The 23,420-nt window shown below is 40.5% G+C and overlaps 1 protein-coding gene across 2 annotated transcripts in view; it reads left to right on the top strand.

Moving 5' to 3' along the window:
* The window catches only part of SVEP1 (sushi, von Willebrand factor type A, EGF and pentraxin domain containing 1), a 199,913-nt gene that overhangs the window by 23,745 nt on the left and 152,748 nt on the right, over positions 1-23,420 (top strand). For both annotated transcript variants that reach the window (XM_043566210.1, XM_043566209.1), the window contains exons 2-3: positions 3,170-3,425; positions 6,409-6,585. In XM_043566210.1, coding sequence (XP_043422145.1) covers positions 3,170-3,425; positions 6,409-6,585 — 433 coding nt within the window. The remainder of the gene's footprint in view (positions 1-3,169; positions 3,426-6,408; positions 6,586-23,420) is intronic.

Below are 23,420 nucleotides of genomic sequence, written 5' to 3'. Positions count from 1 at the left end.
TTTCTTAGATCTGTGGGATGAAAATGTTTTTATTGAATTATGTTTTTATTCAAGTATGATGGAGCAGAAAGATTGGGGGAAGGGGACAAAATATTTTCAGTAAATCATCCACTCCTCCTCTGTCTTTTAAAGTGCATTCCAAACCCAGATCTTGTGTAATTCTTTGCTTGGACTAGTAGTCCTGCTATTCTCCTGACTGTTTTAAGCTTAATATATTGTCCTGCCAACAGATATAATGGTTCCTGTAAATACTTCCCAGTTCCCTGCAAGAAGAGAAGAAAAATAGAATTACAGCTTAATGTGTCTTGCACGTAATGAATCGTACTGCAAGAAATGTCTGCTAAATCCCTAAATCCTAACCTGAATGTTAAGGAATATTACCGACATGAGCTAAAATTAATATTACAGAATAGTATTTGTTTATGTCAGAAGGACAGTAAAGGCACAAAAAGAAACTATCTTTTTTGTACAGAACTCTGCAAAATGAAGTACGCGAGGGCACACAGACATTCTATACATTCCTACTGCTCCCTCAAGACCAGCTCATTCAAGTAACTGTGTTCAGGGCATCCTTCCGTCTATTCACCCATCCATTCTTGGATCCATTCATTGAGTAGATATTTATGAACCCATACTCTGTGCCAGACACTGTCGAGAATACCAGACTGAAAAAGACAATTTACTTGTTTTCTCTCTTCTTTCTGCACCAGTTCTCACTTCCTTAGGGTCTTGCTTCCGGTTTGCTCCATGGTCTCCTAAAAGAGAGAGTAATGGAAATGAGCAAAAGCTTAGCAGAGTGTCTGCGGAGGTTAGGTTATGATTTCAGAGGGGAACAACTCAGAAAGAGAGAGTTTATCACGTGGTTAAGAGCAAGGCCAGTGTAAGCACAAGTTGCCACGTCTCAGAGTGCTGGAAGTAGGAGTTACCCTTTGAGTCCTGATGTCTATTTTTAAAGACAAATAAAATAATATCTCATTTCATGCCACCTGTAACAAATCATTGGATTTCCCCCCAGAGGTGGTACTGAATGAAAAAAGTGCCTCTGTGTGTGTGTGTGTGTGTGTGTGTGTGTATTTCAGTCCATTCCAATTATTGTTTATATCGATAGGGCTTTTCACCTGGGGTGTGTACTAACTGAAAATATAAATGTTTATACACATTTAAAGGTAAATGTTTATGATAAAATATAAATATATATGATGCATTTAAATTCATTTCAGTTATTACTTTTACTGGTACTCAAATTGCCCTTTGGCCAGAAGGAGCTTCTTTAGGCTGGTTTAATTCTTTTTGTCTTTAGTAGTAGTAGGCTTTTGAGAGAAGGGGGTGACATGTTTGAATCCTTCTTCTCAAATTGCTGGCTTTCCAGATGTTTCCAAAGTCATTTTTAAGTTGTCTTTTAAAAAAAAAAGATTTTATTTTTAAGTAATCTCTACACCCAACGTGGGACTTGAACTCACAATCCAAGATCAAGAGTCACATGCTCCACCAGCTGAGCCATACAGGCGCCCTTAATTTGATTGTCTTTAAATTCAGGCTTAATAGCTTTATCTTTAGCTCACAAACAGGAATAAAATTTGCTAAGAGTTATTAAATTAGAATCAATAGCTATGAATTATATACTGATGAAGACATGGATCTTATTAGCTGAGAGAGTCTGGAGCTTAGAGCTGAAGTCTGCCCCTTGAAGTGAATTGAGGCAGTGAATGAGTGAGTTTTTAATCATATCATCCCCTTTGAACTTTACAAAACATAGGGTATAATTGTTGCTCTTCCTCACTACCTCCAGACTGTACTTGAATTATTGCCTAATAGACATTGAGGTCTTCTTTCTAAGAGCTTGCCAGAAAATACACCCTGCCACTTCTTTTCCTTTCCTACCCATTTCTGGTAAAAAGCAATAACAGTAAATTTAATTATAATGCCAGAGTGACCACTGGATTCCTTGTGCTTTTACAAATTGATGTTATAGTGCATCAGTGGCAATAAATAGATGCCTTGTTAAAAAAATTTTTTTTAATTAAAAACAATTTTTTTTTAATGTTTATTTATTTTTGAGAGAGAGAGAGACAGAGTGTGAGCAGGGGAGGGGCAGAGAGAGAGGGAGTCACAGAATCCAAAGCAGGCTCCAGGCTCAAAGCTTTCAGCACAGAGCCAGATGCGGGGCTCAAACTCACAAACTGCGAGATCATGACCTGAGCCAAAGTCGGACGCTTAACCGACTGAGCCACCCAGGCGCCCCTAGATGCCTTTTTTTAAATGTTTGTTTATTTTTGAGAGAGAGAGAGAGAGGAGGGAAGGGGCAGAGAGAGGGAAACACAGAACCTAAGGCAGACTTCAAGCTCTGAGCTGTCAGCACAGAGCCCAATGCAGGGCTTGAACTCATGAACCGTGAGATCGTGACCTGAGCCAAAGTTGGATGCCAAACCGACTGAGCCACCCAGGTGACCCATTAGATGCCTTTTTTGAAAAAAGATTTCATTTTTTCCTCTTCTTTATGTAGAGGAAGGATAGCATAATAACATTATAAAGCATAACTCACTTGCCCTAAAACAATAAAGCCCAAGTGTTAGATTGAATAAATCAGTATTTTCTCATAAAGATAGGACACCACCAAAACCAGCTGATTTTGTGCTAATACTGGGTGGTCCCGAAAAGATGAAGGATTGAATCAGTTCTACAGCTTTGGAGGAGCAGTGGAAAAACAAACATGGGAAGTAGGTTGGCCATTGTTAACTCTGGAAGAGACATTTTCTATTAAATTTGCATCTAATCAGGCTTTTGATATATGATCACGAGGGGGTTCAGCTAAGTGGATAGATGGGCAGCTAGCTGGATGTACTTGATGTACTTGGAAATAGATATGTAGGACTCAGATTTGGTTCCTGTTTTGAGAGCCTGGAAATCCATAAGAATTCCACAAATATTTGTTGATGATAATGCTGCTGCTGTTAATGATATCTTTTAAGTGCTTTTAAGGTTTTTGTGGGTCTGTGCGGAGACCGTGGTAGGCCCTAGTCTGCCTGTTTCTGTCTTACTCTCATTGATCAGTGTTTGTCCTCACTCTTGCGACATGCTGATGATCCTCACAAATACTGTTTTACGTAAGAAAGGAAGCATGTAGTAGGCCAACACCATACAAACTCACGCTAACTTTGTTTCATTACAGCAAATTCTTCGTCACTCTAGAGAAAACTCAACAAAAGTTATATTCCTCATTACTGATGGATATTCCAATGGGGGAGATCCCAGGCCAATTGCAGCATCTCTGCGAGATTTTGGAGTGGAGATCTTCACTTTTGGCATATGGCAAGGGAACATTCGAGAACTGAATGACATGGCTTCCACCCCAAAGGAGGAGCACTGCTACCTGCTGCACAGTTTTGAAGAATTTGAGGCTTTAGCTCGCCGGGCATTGCATGAAGGTAATGGAAACCCAGTGGCATAACATGATGCAATTAAAGGGGGGGGGGGTTCCTTCACTTTTACTGCTTGAAACCCATTGGAGGGTAATACCAGACCCTGTGATGTCTTCACTGAGCATGATGCCCATGTATCCTTGGTGTTTTGTGAGCTGTGTTGAACTTCATAAATAGAAATGACAGTCTGATTTGCAAGAAGAATATTTGGGGTTTTTGTTCTGTTTTGTTTTTTAACAGTTGTGATGGATTTTCACTAGAATATCCATAATGCTCCCACCTAGGAACTGTTAGAATCGATGGAATGAATTTAGGTGTGTTTTAAGGCCACACACAGAGTGGGAAGCCTTGACTTAGATCTCATTTACAGCTATCTGGAAAGCCGAAGTAAACATTCAGAGACACGCATAGTGAATCTCACCAGAATGTTTCCAGAAATACACATGAAGATATAGGGACAATAAATACTAGCACATACTTCTTGACTGACTGAAGACACATAATGCTTATGTAGAAGTTCAAGAACATTATCCCAACAAGGAATAAAATCAGTAACTCCATCATTAGAGTTCTTTATACACTATTTGTAAGGATGTTTAGTTATATGATTTAGATTAGATGAACTTCCAGGCATAATATGGGCATGTATCTTGGTAAGCCACAAGAGAAAGTGTAGATTGGGAGGAAATTAGAGGAGATCCAGCCTCAGACCAAAGCCATGCAGCAGGTGAGGCTTGATCCTTGCAGGTATCCATGTGGAAGATTTGGTTTGATGGACAAATCGGGCCACACGAGGTTTCAAGCAGTTAGTGATGTACATAACGACAGATCAGCCCTATCAGAGTTCCAAGGGAAGCGTTTAGAACAGGGTCTCAGACTAGCTATGGATACAACAAAAAAATCTTAGTCACCTGCTTGCTGTGTGACTTTTGGCAAATTATTTAGCTTTTACATTCCTTAGGTGTCTTGTTAATAGAATAGGGAATGAGAATAGTACCTATTCCATGGGATTGTCACAAGGATTAGATGGGTTAATACATATAAAGTGATTAGAAAAGTTACTGAGGGCTTATTATCCAAAGCCCTCATTAACCGTCCACTGTTATTATTACCTTAGGCAATTTATCTAACGTCTACAAGCCTCACTTCCTCTACTTTTAAGACGGAGACACTATAATATGTACCATATGGTTTTGTCAAGAGGATTAAATAAAATATTTAAAATTTACCAAGTATAGTGCTGTCACTTGGTGGAAGTTCAGTAACTATGGGGCTTCCTTTGTTTCTCCTTTTCTCATGGAAAAGTGGTATGTTGAGTGGGAAGGCACGGTGGCTGTTAATAGATGGGATTCTGAAATCATGGTGTTACTAGCTATGTTGTGGAGGACTAATTTCCGGTCCTGTGATCCCTCTGCTTGTAGCGTTGGGGCCTTCTAGAACCCTAATGCCAAGTTGCCCCAGAAGCTGGGTGGGACAGAGTGTTCTGTTGGTTACAGTATTGCAACAGAGTTCTGGAAGGCATCACTTTTATTACAATAAACAAATATCTAGAATGCATAATTCTCTGATCAAGTTTCCGGATTTGGTAAGAAAAAATCCTGTTCCCATTGCAAAGACATAGTCAAATCGAAGGAAATGAGCATCATTTTCCCTGCCTCTCTGTCCTCTGAAGCTACTTTCAATTTGGTTGGATCCACTTTCGGTCTCAAGACCATCCGTTTTTCTGGCCATCTTCCGTAGACATAGCTTGCAGAATAATAGCTTGCCTCCCATAACACGTATACTTCTCTCTCTCTCAGACATGAATGCCAGTGTACCAATCTTGGTAGCTAGATCTTTCTTGCTCCTAAGTTGCTCTACCGCCAAATAATCCCATGGCCCAGTGCCTCAGAACTAAGTGTGCATGTTGCAGACCTTTAACCTACACCACAGTCTGTTAGATGGAGCTTTAATAGGGTACCTGATTGTACTGGTCTCTTTCCCTTGGGGCTGGAGTCTTCTCCTTACTTTGCCCCTGTGTATTTATTGTTCAGAGTCTTAATGCATAGAGACAGATGTTCCATAAATGAGGCCATTACCAATCTTATTTCCAGGTATTCAATTACAGTGCATGTTTCTTGCTGGAACTCATGCATTCGAGTTCCTATGACGGGCCCATCACTATGTGTGGGCCCAGCACCATGGACCTACCTCTAGGATTTGGGTTAAGACTTTTGAACTTCCTCAACAGAGTAAGTGGAACTTATTGTTTGCCTGGTTCTAGGCCATTCTTTCTGGGTGGGTCATATTCAACCTTGCCTTACCCAGTTAAGTCACTTTCTGAACAACTCTGCCTGAATTATTGACTTCCCAGCATGCCTCACTTCAGAACATGAGTATGATCTCCCGTCACATAAAACATGATAATTTACTTAACATTGAGAAATAAGCCATATTCTGGTTCTATTATTAAACTTGTGTGGCGTTGTGAAGTCTTTATCAAAAACTATAGAAGTTACGGGATTTATTCTTAAGTCAGTAGCTCATAATCAAAACCCTTTTGCAGCGATCGAGATTGTCATTTTATTTATTTATTTTTTGAAAAAGCGTTTTGGAAATCTCATTACTGCTGCCTGACCTCATATTGAGGCAGTGGAACGCTGTTTGTGTGGAAGCCAGGGAAGTGACCTATGGAACGGACTACAATACTTCCTGCTGCATCTGGAGATTCCTTGCTGAAGTGCTTAATTTCTGCCTGACCCTGCATGGCCCCAAGAACTTATGATGAGGTCCCAGACTGAAATAACTTAACTGGCTGAAGCAAATTCCCAGCCTGTGCTAGTGCAAATAACACGCATTCATATCTGGGTGGGAGTGGGGTGCAGCTGGGGAATTCGACGGATATGAAAAGATATTTTCTGCAGCTTGCACCTACCTTTTAGTAACTAGAGAATGTAACATTGATCGGCGAATTTGTTTTTTATTACCCTCTGTCATATGTTATTGATAGATCTGCCTTCTGGGAGTTTTATTCAAGAGGATATGTCTCATTGCTCCTATCTGTGTGAAGCCGGCAAAGACTGCTGTGACCGAATGGCGAGCTGCAAATGTGGGACACACACGGGGCAGTTTGAGTGCATCTGTGAAAAGGGCTATTATGGGGAAGGTCTGCAGTACGAATGCACAGGTGAGTCTCCAGTTTGTGCGTCATCGTGTCAGTTATCTGTTGCTGTGTAAAGAAAAGATCCCCAAACTCAGTGGCTTAAAACATTTATTTATTATCGCTCATGAGTCTGTGGGTCACTTGGGCAGCTTGTCTGGTCTCAGCAGTGCTGGCTTGCGCGTACGTTTGTCATCAGCTGTGAGTTGGGTCGGCTGCCTCGCTGGTCTTAGCTGGGTTTTCTTACCTGTTTGGGCATCAGCTGGCTGGAGTCTGGTCTATAATGACTTTGTCTAGGACCACTAGGATGACCTTCGTGTGACCTCTCAGATTCTCTCAGGCTGCCCGGGCTTGTCCCTGTGGAGGTGGCAGAGGTCCAAGAGAGAGAAAGGAAGTTTGCGAGACCTCTTGAAGTCTCGGTTCGGAACTGTGAAAGGGAAGATTTGGGGTCTTTCATTTGTAATCAATCAGTAACCAAGTCTGTCCTAAGCCAAAATACGCTGTCATCTCTGTAGGAGATTGAAGCCAGTGGGATTCTGGTCCTTAGGCCTCATATAACTTACGGGATTGTCACAAAAATTGCGACTTTCACTTGATGATCTTTCACCTCTTCGCAAGCCTCCACATAGGGGCCTCATAAAGCTTGACAGTTGGGGCACCTGGGTGGCTCAGTCAGTTAAGCATCTGACTTCGGCTCAGGTCATTGTCTCACGGTGTGTGGGTTCGAGCCCTGTGTCGGGCTCTGCGCTGACAGCCTGGAACCTGGAGCCTGCTTCAGATGCTGTATCTCCCTCTCTCTCTGCCCCTCCCTGCTCACGTTCTTTCTCTCAAAAATAAACATTTAAAATAATTAAAAAATGAAAGCCTTAAAAGTGACATCACTTCACAATGGGTTTCACTTCATCGACATTTGTAATTCTACCTGCTCTAGATTTCCTGACAGGAGAATCTTTATGTTTCTAACATTTTATTAGAAAAGCCAAGAGAGCAATTTAGGATTCTGGTATTTTACATTGTATTTTAGGAACTACTTCTAAATCATATTCTCCTAATCTTTAGAAGTAGTATGTGGCTTTCTGTGATAGCATTTTCTTTGTTCTGTTTTAGCCAAAAGGCAACATTTGCTATTTGGGAAAGATACATTCCCATGGAAATTAACAGCCACCAGGAAAATGTAAGAGCAGTAGCTTAACTTTATACTGCACCATGTGGTCTTTTACTGCTTGTTTCATGTGAACATTATTTTATGCTGACATTTGGGAGGTAGGTAGGCCTGCTCTATAGCACAGAAACGTGGCTCTTCTCTGTCTATGTGACCTGCTGTCTCTTTCCTTTTCTCTCCTTCTCCTCATAGGACATTTCCTCTTGCATTCTTCCTTTATTCTCTTTTACTCCTGTTGCCCCTCAGTTCCTCTCCTTTCATTTCTCCTTCCTCCCCTGGCCTGGGTCCCAGCGGGCAGACACATACTTCCTAGGTCCAACCATCCATGCTCACCCAGCAAATCACTCCTTTCTTGGCTCTGCTCCTACCCCACCCAGCAGGAATTCTCATTTAAGCAGAAGAAAGGGGGGGGGGGGGATCAACCCAACTGCCTCTGAGTTGGCAAAATGCCTCCCCTGGAATCTTCCCACACTTTCATCAACAGCCCAGCTTGGCACTCTCCCCAGCACCCCCTTCTCTCCCCTCCTCCCACCCAAGCCCACCAAACGCAGGCAGAAGCCCTCATTTTCTTTTCTCCGTGCTGTAGTCAGCATGTTTGCTTTCCGTGTGGTCGTAGGCCGAACTGCTCCTTGCCAATAAGCCACTGCCATGTGGCTGCCCAGCCATGCTGGGCTGCAGCCTCCTCTCCTCCGCGACCCTATAATCTCGCATCCTGAGGGAGAAGCAGCAGAATGAGAGAGGGGGCAGTTCACAGACCCACTACCCCCCAGATCCCCAAGTAGCTGCGGCTGCTACTAGTCATGCACCCCAGGCTGGAAGGCACGGCGACAGCAGTCTGTAAATGTGTGAGATTGGGTGGGCTTGTCAGTAGAGCTTCCTAGAGGGGCCAGGAGTACTTTTGCAGCTGGATCTCGCCAAGAACACCAACACCAGAGGATTAATTTATCCATCCCTTCTCTTAAATGAGTGAGCCTCAGCTTACTGCTTCCTTTCACGCAAGAGTTAAATTAGATTTAGTTGCATTGATATAAATGTTCATACTGTCATCTTCAGTGTTTGTTTCAAAGGGATTAGGAAAAGGAGTGTCGGAACCCCAGTTTGTATGCTGTGATTTGTATATCTGTGGGAGGCGGCACTCATCACCGGCTTCTCCTACACGCTAGGAACTAAGAGAAAATAAATTAATTGCATCTTTCCTGTGGCACGAAAGACTCATTACCAGACTCTTTAGGCCAGGCAAAAAGAAATATTAGCCCTAAATCATCCAGCACTGAAAACGTGGAAGCCGTGATCCTCCTTTTAGAATCTGTTCAGTCGACAAATGGCATTGAGCGTGTTTTTCACGCCAAGCCCTGTGCTAGGCACCAGGCAGGGGTTCGATGGTGAGCAGACAGACATGGTCCTCACCTGCTGGGAACTCACAGCCTCTCCACACAAGCCAATTTGTAATCACACACTGTGATTAAAGAAAAAGGCCTGTGCCGTAAAGAAGGAGCTGCAGGGAAGGCTCTACTAAGATACTAAGATCGTCCCTCGAAGTAAGATCTGAAGGTGCCTTGATAGCAGCTATTGTCTTGCTCCAGGAGAGGATGTTACCTTTCGCTCTGAATACTTGGAATTCCCAGTAGTTTTCCTCATTGTAGAAACAGTGCCTTTCAGAACCAAATCATTCCTCTTCAGAGCCAGAAGAAACCTTAGAGGTTATCTGCTTGAAATCCCTCATTCTACAAGAGGAAATTGAGGTCTCAGAAAAGATGAGTATTTTACTTAAGACGGCATATCCAGCCATCAGCAGGACCCCAGGAGGGACCCAGGACACTTCTTATCTAAGTTCTGGGTTATTTCCAAGATAGCACGCTGCTTATTTTGCCTTTTTGAACATATCTTCTTATATACATTGCTCTTCAGAGACCATAGACACCGAACTGTGCTCAAAGTGTTTAAAAACATAGGAAGATCTGGCTCACATTCAGCCTCTGCCAATTACAAATGATGTGGGCTTGATAATTTCTTCTGATTCTCAGTTTCTTCTGTAAAATGGGCCTAATACTGGTGTAGGTATGTATACCCGATAATGGTATATATATGTGTACATATACACACACATATATCTTTGTATGTAGAAATACACAGATGTGTCTATATGTGCATACATATGTGTCTATTTTACATATATTTATATATTTTATATCTGTATATATATTTAGGCTACTTGAGAAAATAGACTACTTAGGATGGTATCTGGCCCATCAATTCCTAATCATACTAATCCTAATAATACTTTTATGATTAATCATTATTGTGCGATGATATAAGTATTATTATGAGAAAGTTAACGGATGGGTATTTAAGTAGTTACCTCATGTGTGAGATTCTTGAAGATGAATGACACCGTATGTTTTATAAAACTTTGCCATGGGAGGATTAGGAAGGTCGATGCATGCAGGTGGACACCATCAAGAAGGCTTACACGTACTCAAGGTAAAAGGAGTGTTGGGAATGCAGTTTTGACCCGTGAGTATCCAGTGCAAATCAAGAATACTGAGTGGAGAGAAGACAGTGAGGTAATGTGCCACTTGATGTTTGAAGAAAGTTGAGCTTGTTTGCTTTGATTAGGGAAAACTATGCTGAGGTAACTTGTGTTTGTTAATTTCATAGACCAGAATGCTAGAGCTACCTTACCTGTAAGAACTTTTCTCCCTGCTCACTTGGGAGATGAGAAAATTCAATCCTCTGATCATATAGGAAATAAGCGTCAGAGTGGAAGCCGAATGGAGGTCTCCCAAATCCCTACGGTCCTTCCTTTATACTAGACCATCTTCACTGGTGCTGTCAGCCTTCAAAGAAAGCTGATAACTGTAGGATGAGTGGGCTCTTCTCTTTTTCTCTCCTCGTTCTGGGTGAAGGGCAATCTACGTTGCTTGGGTTCTCAAACAGTGACTTTCTAAAGCTCTGTCCATGGCAGAGGCTTTGCTTGAAATGGCCTGAGAACCACTGTCACAGTAAGCAGCTGCTTCACGGACAAGACCTTGATGCCCAGAAAGATCTTAATCACTGGGGATCCGTCCCATATTCTGAACATCTTAGCTTGAATGCAAGCTTGAAGATATTCATTAGAAGTTACTAACAAGTAATGCTCTGACAAGAGTTCAATTTTATGAGACATTGCTTAATATGTTTGAGCCGGTTTCTAATTTCCCTTGGCTCAAAACTTTTTTGAGTTCGTCTCAAAATAATCACGTGCTTTTGGCTGGTGGTCTTGGAGAGTGTGTGCTAATAGGTTTTACAGAAATGAGGACTATATAATAAATAGATAATCCAAAGTAGAATGATGCTTTGTTCGTGTATGTCTCATTCATTTGTGTAATGGCCTTGACCACAGAAACCATATTTGATAGAAGTTCAACTAATGCTAGAAAACCTGCTAGGGAAAGAGAATTTGAAACATAGTTGTAATACTTACAGATCCATATTCCCAATACTCCAGGCTCAGAGAGGCATTGCACGAAAAGAAATCCAGTGCAGCAACCAAAATAGATTTCAAAATAGTGCAAGTCCTTTGCTTGATTTTCTCTGACTCCAATATAGGGATTTATAGACCCAAGCAATTCTTAAAATCTCCCCTTTTTAATCATCCTTTCCCTTAGAAACCATAACTCTTCTGTGCTTATCTCTTCAAATTCCTCCCTAAACACACACACACACACACACACACACACACACACACACACGCACCACTCATACTCAAGCACACATATATGTACCTTACAAGACCTAACTCAAACTCTGCATCCTTATCACTCTTTTCCTCCTGCATCTGCATCACCCTCTGGGGTACCAGAGAGGGAGAAAAGCCAAGAATACTTACATATCAGTACTTTTTGTTGTTGTCATAAATCAGTGCTTAAGGCCTATGATATTTTGGTTTTGTTTAAACCTACATAACTCAGTTTCATTTACCGTAAATATTTTGTGTGATTCAAATTCAGGTGTGGGGTTTTAATGCCGCATGTTTATATTTAAAGGATTGAAAAGACATTCCTCTAGGATTAGTAATTGAACTTCAGCTAAGGGAACTGTACTGCTTAACTGTGGAGTCTAGTGAAAAGTAGGTGTTGCTTCCATTTCTAGCTCTAGTATTCCTTTCTTCATTCTGCATCTTTGACATTGGCTTTGACAGTGATATGGATGATGATGATGATGATGATGACAGCAATAATAACTGATAATAATTAACTAATATTTAAAGAGCACTTATGATATTCCAGGCACTCACTTTCCCAAGCATTTATATATATATGTATATATATAATTGATATATGTATCAATGTATCAATATGTTGATCAATTATATTGATATATCAATATATATCAATACACACACACACACACCAAGGAAGAGCCAAGGAAGCTAAAAATTGGAGAGGTTGAGTCACTTGTCCTGAGTCACCTGGGAGGTGACTAGTAGACCTGGGAGGTGAACCTAAGTTGTTCGGCTCCAGAGCCTACAGTCTGGCCATAGAGATTGGTATTTAACAAACACGCAATTAAAAATATAATTTCAAATTTGCTAAGTATTAGTTGGACCCTTATGAGATCTTCAGTATTTGATCATTTTCTACCCACAAAATAGTGTATGTTTTAACTGAATACTAGGAAGGAAAAGAAGAAAAGGAGTTATATAAAATGCAGATCTGCTTAATGTTTTTTAATTATGGCTCACTCATAGAATAAACTTCAGGCTTATTAGCATGGCATAAAGGCTTTGCCTGAGTTGGCCTGTCTTTACCCTTTGAGCTAAAAGCTGGAACTAGTTATAGTTTCCACCAAATACTGTGCTATTTCTTTCCTCAGACCTTTTTTCATGCTTCTTCTCGTTCTCTTTTCCACCACACCCAACTATTTTCTCTGTCCTACCTCATCCAACTAGTGATTCTAACAGGCACTGAAGGACTCATTTTGTATCCCCACTGCCTACCTTCAGAAGAAGAGTAAATGCTAAAGAAAAAAGGATGTAGGTAAGAGGTCAAGTTTAATGCCAGAATCTTAAGTAGACGAGAATTCATTTTTGAAATCTCAGTCAAAGCATGGTTTCCATGTCTGGCTTGGGGACCACAGGATCCCTAGCCCAAAGGCACATGGTAAGAAAAGTTCAAGAATGTATTTTTTTAATGTAAAATATTTACATTTGGTTAAACTTTGTCAACAATAAGTCAAATTCAGTCTATGGTTGATATCTGGATTGGTCATTTTGGATGGCTAGGTCATCAAATCAGTTGTGAATAGCCAGTGAACTCTCATTGTAAAAGGGCAGCTGTTCTAAACTTTCCCCTGAAGGGATTTGAGAGATGCAGAGTATGAAGACAATAGGCATCTTGAGGACACTGCTCCTCTGCAGACATTGACTCTATTTCAGTGAGTTTGGAATGATTCGCAGATTGGAAATTATAGCTGGATAAGGGCCAAGGCTGAGGGCTTGATAAAAAGCGGAAGCCCCAGTTACATTATTTTTCATAAAAGGAGGATACACCATAGAAATAGAAACACTAAAATATTTGTGTGGAAATATCTTATGCATGTAAATATATGCACATGAATCCCTACCTCCTACTGCACACAGATATTTTCTTGTCTAAATATTATGTCATTTCTTTGGAAAGAGAGAGGACAGAGAGCTCTACAAATTCTTGAATGGAAACCAAAACATTTGGAAATCTTGTTCTCTGAGCAGAGCTTAGCTGACTTTTTTTTCCCCCAAAAAACATCCCCAGCAGTGCCTAATAATGGGTTTGTAAGGTACAAGGAATTTGTACAATGTCTTCCTATTTGCTTTTTATGAGAGAATATTGCTAGCAGGTTGACACTGATTCCCACCAACTTAAGGTTGCTGCCTAGAATAGTTTAGTTTGTTCAGTTTTTCACTGAATGAGGTAGGTATTCAGTCCTGGTGGTGCATTTTCCAGTCTGTCACGATTTTATAACAGGGAAATGCATAAAATTAGATGCCTACAACCATAGGTGTGAAACACCACCAAACTCCCAAGTCAATAAATTGTATTTTCAGCTCAGTTATTGTATTCTTCCGGTCTGTGACTTCTGTTTGGTACTTTCTCATATTTTCTGGCTCTCTGTTGAAGTCCTCACTGTGCTCATCCATTCTCCTGGGTTCAGTGAGCATCTTTATGAACCATTACTTTGAAGTGCATCAGGCAAATTAGTTATCTCCAATTCATCAAGGTTTCTTCTGCTAAAGTCTTATATTATTCTTTTGTTTGAAAAATATTCCTCTGTTTCTCCATTTTGCTTGACTCTCTGTGTTCGTGTCTATGCATTAGACAAAACAGCCACCTCTCCCAGTCTTGAAGCAATGACCTCCTATAAGGAGATGAAACTTAACTTTGGTTGTCTCTCAAACCTTTGCGATTGTCCAAGCAGCCATTTTTATTTTTAATGGCTTTCAGTTGTTAAGGGTGTGCCAAGACCTGACAGCATCCCAAATGGGAGGAGCGCAGTTAGCATCTAGATACAGATTGATTAGAAGCCAGACCCTCAGGAAGTAGCTTTTAAAGTATGCAAATATACATAGTCTTGTGGGAATGCTTGCATAAGCCCTGGCATTCCTGGCCACTAGAGCCAGGTGATCTAGAGGTGTCCCCTGGGTGGCAGTTGGAAAAATTGAACCTCCAGTGGAGCGTATATACTCCTGTGGGGGAGATGTTGGTGAGCTGTAGCAGGCGGAGGGAGAGCACCAAGATAGCATCCACCTGCCTCTGTTCCCTCTCAGCAGGAAGCATCTCTGTGCCAAACCAGAGGCTGCGCTTGCAGGCCGAAGCTCCAGGACAAGCAACAGGCCTCTGAAAGAAAGACAGGGGTGTTGTCTCTGGAGTGCCCTGGCAGTGGTCGCCTGCCAAGAACTCTCCCTCCCATTGATACCATCTGTGGGACCCAGGAGCACAAGCCCGTGGCCACCAGAGCCAGGTGATGAAGGGGCAGCCTTTATTAGGCTGCAGCTGCAAAGCCAGGGCCCTAGACCGGAGATACTGTCACCATAGAATGTGGCAGAGAGACTTCATACAGATGGCATGTGCTGGGAAAAAACCCTCAAAAACCTCGCATTTGAAACAAACAAACAAGATGGTGCCCGTTGGCTAGCAAGCGTGAAGATGGCGCCTGCCAGCCAGCAGGCTTCTAGCTGTGAGCTGTGTGAAATGCCTGCCCACCAGGCCGACCCTTTAGGGTTAGCAAATGAGCCTCATCATGTGAGGTCTGGGTGCCTCCGGATTGGCTGCAGGTGGCTGGGCGGGGGCAGGTGAATCGAGGGATTCCTGAGAGACCTGCTTCTGGGTTGGTTACGGCCCTGTGCAGCTTGTGAACACAAGCCTGGAGCCTGAGTTGGTTTTCAAAGCTACACGTTTTCTGGGCTCGTCTCTCAGGTGTAGGTCTCAAAAGTTCAGGTGTCTGATGTAGGATTCAAACCCTTCACTCTTCAAGGAGATGCCCTGGGCTTTGAGTTTCCTCCCATTGGTGGGTCACCCCGGGCAGGGATGGGGTTTATGATGAGATGGTGTCCTAGTCTCTCCTACACACCGAAGTGGGCCTTCTCTTTTTTGTCTGATACGTAGTGGTTGCTCAGTTTTTAGTTTCTTTCAGAGGAAGTTGTTCCGTATGTAGCCGCAGAGTCAGTGTGTCCTTGGGATGAAGTGAGCCCAGGATCCTCCTATATCATTATCTTGAACTGGAATCTCCCAAAGTCAGTATGTTGTGTCTTTTAGGAGTACTCATAAAAATATATCCAGTATTCTAAAATTGTGAAAATAAGGATTATAACCTTATTAGAGCCTATAGAATCTTACTTTTTCTCCTTCTGTTTCCTAGCCCCATTATAAGTAAATTCAGTAACAAGAAAAAGGATGCAAAGAAAAACATTTAACATATGCTAATTGGTAGTCCTTAAATATTTTGCTCAAGTCACCCCTAAAATAACTAAAAACCCATGTACCCCTTGTTGATTTTTAAATAGCTATCAAAAAGTTTTCAGCAAGATTTTTAAAGATGGTATTTCCATAATTCAGTATTGCCTTTTAAAATAAAAGTGTTATATCACTTTTAAATGTACCCATTGAAATCTCAATACTATAACAAATTTGATTCCTTCTGGTAATATTCGTTTGTGAAGCAGCTTTTTTCAATGGAGAGACTTTGCGTGGTTTCTTGTTTTCTTAGATCTCTTCCCTTCTCCTGGTACCATGTGATTTGAATACAGTAAGTTTTTATCTTCTAAAGCCTTTTATTGATCACAGAATTCTACTTCTCCACCATGAAAATTGTGGATATATATTGAAATTAATTTTTAAATTTTCTGTGATCAAAATTGATGTTAGATATCAAGTATTAGAGTTATTATTATAATTGTTATTTGTATATAATTTGTCAGAGCTATTACTCCTTTTGATACTTACTCCCCGTAGAAATAAGATGCTATTGGAGATTTCATCTTTTCATGGGATGGATCATTAATTAATTCATGTGCCCGTGGACTTCTGCTATAAGAATAAAGGCATATGTGACATCAATTTCATTTCTCTTTTTCATTTTTGTAGGTCTTAGTGCTGAAAACCTTCATACAAATGCATAGATGGAGCTTGAAAGAGCTGTGTGACATTGACGTCACTTCATTCTTTGAGTTCCTCCTGAGTTATGTGCCAAAAATAAATGAGTGATCTATCATCAAAAAAATATTGGAGATGATTAGCTGACTGTTCCCTTTGGTCCTTTTTCAATTTTATTGAAACTTAAGAATTGGAATGCTTTTGACTTGCAAAAGTAGTTGTTACCCAATCATTATAACCATTCGCTTTTTCACAAGTTTCTGGGAAGTCCCCTAGAGACTTTACTAGGACACATTAAAGGACAACCTGTTACTATTTCATATGGAAGAGCTTTGTTTAATTATGTCTGGGAAAATCAAAACAATACAAATTTCAATAAACTTTTAGCAATCCAGTAGTTTCTGATAAGATTATTTTACCTTAGAATGTGCATTAATATATCCTTACCAAAATCTTGGAGCCATAGATTTAGCTTATTTAATCTATGGACAAATATCTATATATAACCTATTTGTGAAAATGGTTCACACAGTTAAACCTATCCTCCAAATATTTTCTGAGAGAAAAAGGCTAAATAAACTAACGCACATTCCAGTGGCCAGCATATTGCTTTAGATTTCCACAATTGATGAATAAGGCAGAGAGCCTGCTCTTGAGTCTCTCAGCTGGATAGAAGTTGCTGCTGCCTTCAATATTTCCCGTCAACATTTTCTTCCTTGCTTTGTCCTCATTGGACTCTTCTAAAGAAGTGACATATTCTTTGACAGTAGTCAGGAAGTTGGAAAGAAAAGGTGGTAAATGAACAATGCCTTTACTGGTACTTTCCCAGCCTACAATGTTTCTGAATTCAGAACATCCCAGAAACGAGCCAAAATACTCCATTTCTAAGGTCAGGAAATATTGAATGATATTTAACTGGGATATGTGAAAAACAAGGAACATTTCTTAGAGGACTTGCTTATGGTACCTTAATTAAAGAAAGGTTTCCAGATACCAAGATTTTTGAATTGTGCTGAAGGTTTGCCACCTTGGGACAATGCACCGTAGTAAGATTCTAAAGGGATGAAAAGTACACATTTCTTTTGAAAAAATGAATGAAGGGCAGTTGTGAAGAGGTGCTGTGGATGCTTTCTTTGGTACATCAGCTTAGGTAAGAGTACCTGTCAATGTTGAGGTTCTGGAAGTTGTTTCTCTAAAAAGATTCGTGCTACAACCGCATGCCTCTTGCAGTTTTTCCCTATTTACGTTCCTCATTTGTAGAAGAGGAAACAGTGTTAAAGAGTTTAAGAAATTTTCCTAATGCCATTCAACCATAAAGCAGTTAGCACGCACACCCAGTTCTCTCAGATCCTAGTGTCCGTGTTGTCTCTGAGCCATTAGACTGCCCACGATCCATCCGTAGCACTTACTGCATGGTCATTCTCCATCAAAGAAATGATCCAGAAATATTTTGATGCTCTTTCCAGGTTGTATTTAAAGGCAACTCTTGCTTCCAAGTTGTAGCTCAGCATCCCAAATGTTTGGTTCTGTGGGGTCTGCGCGGGGTTGATACTTTACTGAACGATAGATGATAAGCCAAGTTTGGGTGATAGCCATTGTTGGCAATTTGAAAAAGACAGCCCAAGCTAGAGAAAGTGAGACTCGCTAAAATCATGATGTGCCCCATAGTATGCTAAATGCATATATATCTGTCTTTTTTTATGTATGATATATATAAATCTTAGCATCTGTATATATCATACATATATGTATGTTATCTGTATGTATAGTTCTTGAGTGCAGTTAGTGGCATTAATCTTACTCATAAATCCTAGTTCTGTCACTTACTGTGTTCTTCTGGGCAAGTTTTTTTTTTTTTTTTTTTTTTTTTTTTACCTCTGTGGACCTCAGTTTTCTAGTCTATAAAATGGGGCTAGTAATAGGATTGTTATAAAAATTAATGAGATAATGTGTGCAAAAAGCTCACTAGGAGGCTTGGCATATAGTAAGTGTTTGCTTAATTTAAATTTTTTTCTATTTTTTAACAGTTATTCGTTTTTGAGAGATGGAGAAAGACAGAGCATGAGTGGGGGAGGGGCAGAGAGAGAGGGAGGCGTGAAATCACAAGCAGGCTCCGGGCTCTGAGCTGTCAGCACAGAGGCCGACAAGGGGCTCGAACTCACAAACCGTGAGATCATGACCTGAGCCCAAGTCAGACACCTAACCTACTGAGCCACCCAGGCGCCCCTCCCCCCGCCTTTTTGGCTTAAATTATTACAGTCTATAGTATGATTCTCAACAGGGAGCGATTTTGCCCCCCCCCCCCAGGGGGTACTTGGCAATGTCCAGAAACAATATGGTTTGTCCCAGCTGGAAGGAGCTACTGTCATCTAGTGGCTGGCAGCCAGGGATACTGCTAAATATCCTATAATACACTAACCATCATCAACAAGTCCCAAATGTCAATAGCACTGGGGTTGGGAAACTGTGCTCTGTACTGACAAACTGAGTTAATGCTTAACATAAGATTCAAAAAGCGTTACCGGATCTCTTTTTAAACTTGTAGAGGAAACATCAAAGCCACGTGATTCTACTAGGATTAAATTATCTCTTGGTTACGAACATTGCAGCATCTTCTCCTCCAGCTATCTCAAACCCTTGCGGCTTCTCACACACGTCAAGTCCTTTCATGGCTCCAAGTTTGTGCGTTTTGGTCCCCTTTGCCTAGAATATCCCACATCTTTTCTATTTCTTACTGGTACTTCGGGGTTCACAACAAATTCACTTCTCCCGTGAAACTTTTCCTTTCATCCCTTCTTGCATAGATTCATTGCTCTAGCAATGAGTCTGGGTTAGAGTTTTTGGTTTTTTTAAATACCTCTCTCTTTCTGTTAAGACCCAGCACATGGTATTATCATTTGGGGTAGTTTTTTTTTTCCTTACTATTCTATGAATTCCTTTAAGGCAGGATTGTATCTATCTCTCCTCTCTTTTTTTTAATAACCTCTGCTACATGGCACAGGGACTTAGAGTAAGCATTAATAAACTTTGAAGAATGAATGAATAAATAAAGCGAACTGTATGTTCAGATACTAGAACACAACATATGGAAACTCTGCTTGGTTCCCAACTTCCTGGGAATTTTCCATTCCTTTTTTGGAGAAGTGAAGGTGAACAAGTCTACTGACCCTGAGAAGCACTGGCTTAGAATCAAAGCAAGCCATCTGGAAGGCTGAGTTCAACAATAGGAAGTGGCTAATAACACATTTATCTCTTTTATGTTATCTAGTTATTGGTATTATTTCCAAAATCCAGTCCTAAAACAATGGTGTGTGTGTGTGTGTGTGTGTGTGTGTGTGTGTGTGTGTGTGTAAAGCTGTTTGAATATATTGATGATTGATAGTTTGGGAAAGTGTTTTAATTCATCTAGCAGTGTAAGACAGCATTCTGGGATGATGTGGATTTTTACCACTTTAGCAATCATTTAACGAATATATAAAGCAAATCATTGTTACTATGTGTAGGATAATGTTAGCGGTCAGGAAAATTTCCATTGAAACTTGAGATTTATAAATTTTGTCAAAATATGGAAGCAGGTATATGAAAATATGTCATGAACTATGGAACAAGTTATAAGAAAAGACAAATCAAATGCACATTATCTGTGAAATACTGAAGGCACAACCATAAACATTAATGTTGAAGCAACATTCAACATCTGTTTCACGATCAATATTTAATATTTTAAACAAAAAAAGAGCTGTTTTACTATTGTATGTAGTATTATTCTTAACCTAGAAAATACAAAGAAGTAAATTGGAAACCACTAGAATTAATAGATTTATAAACTGACAAAATAAAATACATTAAAATTGATAAATTTTTATGTAGAAACTTTTGGTTTAAAAAACCTTATCAAATCTCTTTTACAATAATAAGGAAAATATATATATTTCCTGAGAATAATTTGAAATAGAATTATGTGACCCCCATGAGGAACTGTAAAGTTTTATGGAAACCAATTATGAATAAGAAGGTCAATTTATGACTTTAAACAGAAGGAATATGAGTTTCTAGTCATGCTAGTGCTCACATACACTGTTCATGGTATTCTGTTTCACAGATCAAGGTATCTGTAAAGCAATGTTAGCCATGAAGAAATACCTCCAACCACCAACCAACCACACCTATGTAGTGTCCTGGTACCCCAGACTTTAAAATACAGTGTCTTGATCTTGGATATTCTTGGATGTACCTTGAAATTTTGCTTTTCTGCCTTTTGCTTTTTAATTTTTATTACGTTTTTAATTTTGAGATAATTGTAGTGTCACATGCAGTTTTAAGAAATAATACAGGGGCGCCTGGGTAGCTCAGCTGGTTAAGCGTCCAACTTCCGCTCAGGTCATGATTTCATGGTTCGTGAGTTTGAGCCTTGTGTCAGGCTCTGCTCTGACAGCTCAGAGCCTGGAGCCTGCTTTGGATTCTGTATCTCCCTCTTTGCCCCTCCCCTGCTCATGCTCTGTGTCTGTCTCTGTCTCTCTCTCTCTCTCTCTCAAAAATAAATAAACATTAAAAAAAACTATTTAAAGAAATAATAAAGAATAGGGTGCCTGGGTGGCGCAGTCTGTTAAGCATCTGACTTCAGCTCGGGTCATGATCTCATAGTTCATGAGTTTGAGCCTCATGTCTGCCTTTGCACTGACAGCTCAGAGCTTGCTTTGGATTCTCTGTCTCCCTTTCTGTGCCCCTCCCCTACTCATACTCTCTCTCTCAAAAACATAAATAAACATTTAAAAAAAGAAAAGAAAAAAAAAGAAATAATACAGAGCAATCCCCTATATCATTTTCCTAGTTTCTCTCCATGGTAGCATCTTTCAAAACTATAGTTAATATCACAGTGCAGATACTGACATGGATGTAGTCAGGATATGCAACAGCCCCACCACCACAAGTATTCATAATATGCTCTTGTAGAGCCCCAACACTTCCCTTCTACTCCTAGTTGCCCTCACTTTGACCTCCTGCAAATGCTAATCTGTTCTCCATTTCTATAAGTTTGTCATTTCAAGAATGTTAAATAATCATTCGCTCAGCAGAGAAAGAGGGACGATGAGCATTGCCTTATTTATGCCTGCCAAGTGAACATAGATATCTACATTCCTCATTTTGCTACTAGTGACACTGATATGAATGTGTGTGAGGAGATTCTCATTACTGCTGGCTGCAGATGGGATTTCTGGCTCTAGGAAGGCCTCCTTATTGCTCCCCAGTCACTACAAAGAGGGGACCTCTTTGCTGCTTGGTGGTGATGAAAGTTCTGACTCTCCACAGGCTGGCTTTGACAGCACTCCAGGGGGCAGAGGAAAGACCCTTTGCTACTTTCTGGTGGGTGTGGAAGTGAGAGACAGTGCTCACCTCTGTGGTCTCCACTGGTGTGAAAGGCTACTTGACCTTCTCTGATACCACCTGCAGAGGTGTTGGGGTGCCTTGCTAGAGCTTTGTAAGAGTAGAAATCTAGACTTCCCACTTGGTCTCTGCCTGGTATGGCTGCATTGGGCCACAGTTTTGTTTTGTAATTTTATTTTATTTTATTTTATTATATTTATATTTATATTTATATTTATATTTATATTTATATTTATATTTATATTTATATTTATGTGTGTGTGGTGTTTGGCTGGAGTAGAGGAGTTGAGTGGCTCTTGTCTAAAAGTGTCCTAAGTTGCTAGGCGTCTGTTTCTTCATCCTTTGGCTGGAGAGAGCAGTATTTTGTTGTTTTGGGTTTTTTTTGTCCATTCCCATTGGTGTTCTGGATTGCCAGGTTCTATAGCCCTAAGTCTGGGATATGTGAGGTAAAAGGAAGCCCAAGGGACTCACTGCCATGTTGGGCTTTGGTTCTCAAGGTCCCTAGCTGGTCTGCCTTTTTATCAGTGTCATTTTATGTTTATTTTATATGTAACATTCAGAGGTTTTAGTTGTACCACTAGGAAGACTGAGAAAAAGTGCACCTACTCCATCTTCTCAGAAACAGATTCCTCTGCTTTTTGTGTGCATCAGATCTTCTCTAGGGACAGATTTTTCCATGTTGGTTTTATCAGTCCGACTGTGGTATTACTTTTTATGTGTTGACTTACTTAGGGACACCTTTTGTGGAAGCACAGCGGTATCAGTTTTCCCACATATTATACCCAGTGATGACTTTGTTTCTACTGAAATCAAAAGTGAAATGGAAAAAAAATAATTAAAGATCAATAAATAAAGGCTAACAATTTTAGAAAAAGCTATAGAGAAAATCTTGATTTTTTACAGTTAAGCAAAAAAGAAAAAAAAAACATTCATCAAAGCTCAAAGTTCTTAAACGAATCATGCCATGTGTCTGAGAATGAAATGTTACGGTCCTTCTGAATAAGTCTCCAGAAGTCACCCAAAGTGATCTTGTCACGTACCTTAACTTAAACATTGTCATTGTTCTTACTGTTCTAAGGATAAACTCCTAGGTTTCGAATGTGGCCTACCCAACCTTCATGGTTTTGGCACTCACTCTCTTTTCTGGCCTCTCTGTACTCCAGGCAGAGTGAACACGTGTATTTTCAGGCATGCTCTCTCTTGCCTCTGGGCCCGCACATGTCGATGCCTCTGTTTTGAATGCCATCGCCCTCCGCCTACACTTCTCACTGGTGTGCATGGTTCATCCGGTCTCGCTCTGAAATCGCTTTGACCAACAAAGCTTACCTGATCACCCCACCCCTGCTTCAAGTCTAGGTAGTGTCTCTCTTATGTGTTGTCATATAACATGGCACTTTACCCCTCTTAATCATCTGTGTCAAAGCGGAATGACTATAAGGGTACAGATGGAGTTCTGTGTTATCCCCTGGCCCCTGTAGCCCATTACCTGTCATACCCTTTTCATCTCTACAGAGGGTCATGAAATTTTACAAACATGATCACCCATCGTGTCATGATGCAAAACAAGTTCTTCAATTTGTTATATAACTCAGAGAAGGGCAGACAGTGTCAGAGCCAGTAATAATTAGCAGAATTCTCATCCAAGGATTCTGCACTTGATCCTTCGCACCACACCCTGCTTTAATGGATGAAATGGGAGAAAGGTG

Source organism: Prionailurus bengalensis, chromosome D4 (assembly GCF_016509475.1).
Source record: "Prionailurus bengalensis isolate Pbe53 chromosome D4, Fcat_Pben_1.1_paternal_pri, whole genome shotgun sequence".
NCBI lineage: Eukaryota > Metazoa > Chordata > Mammalia > Carnivora > Felidae > Prionailurus > Prionailurus bengalensis.
This window is presented reverse-complemented; position numbering and strand designations above follow the sequence as displayed.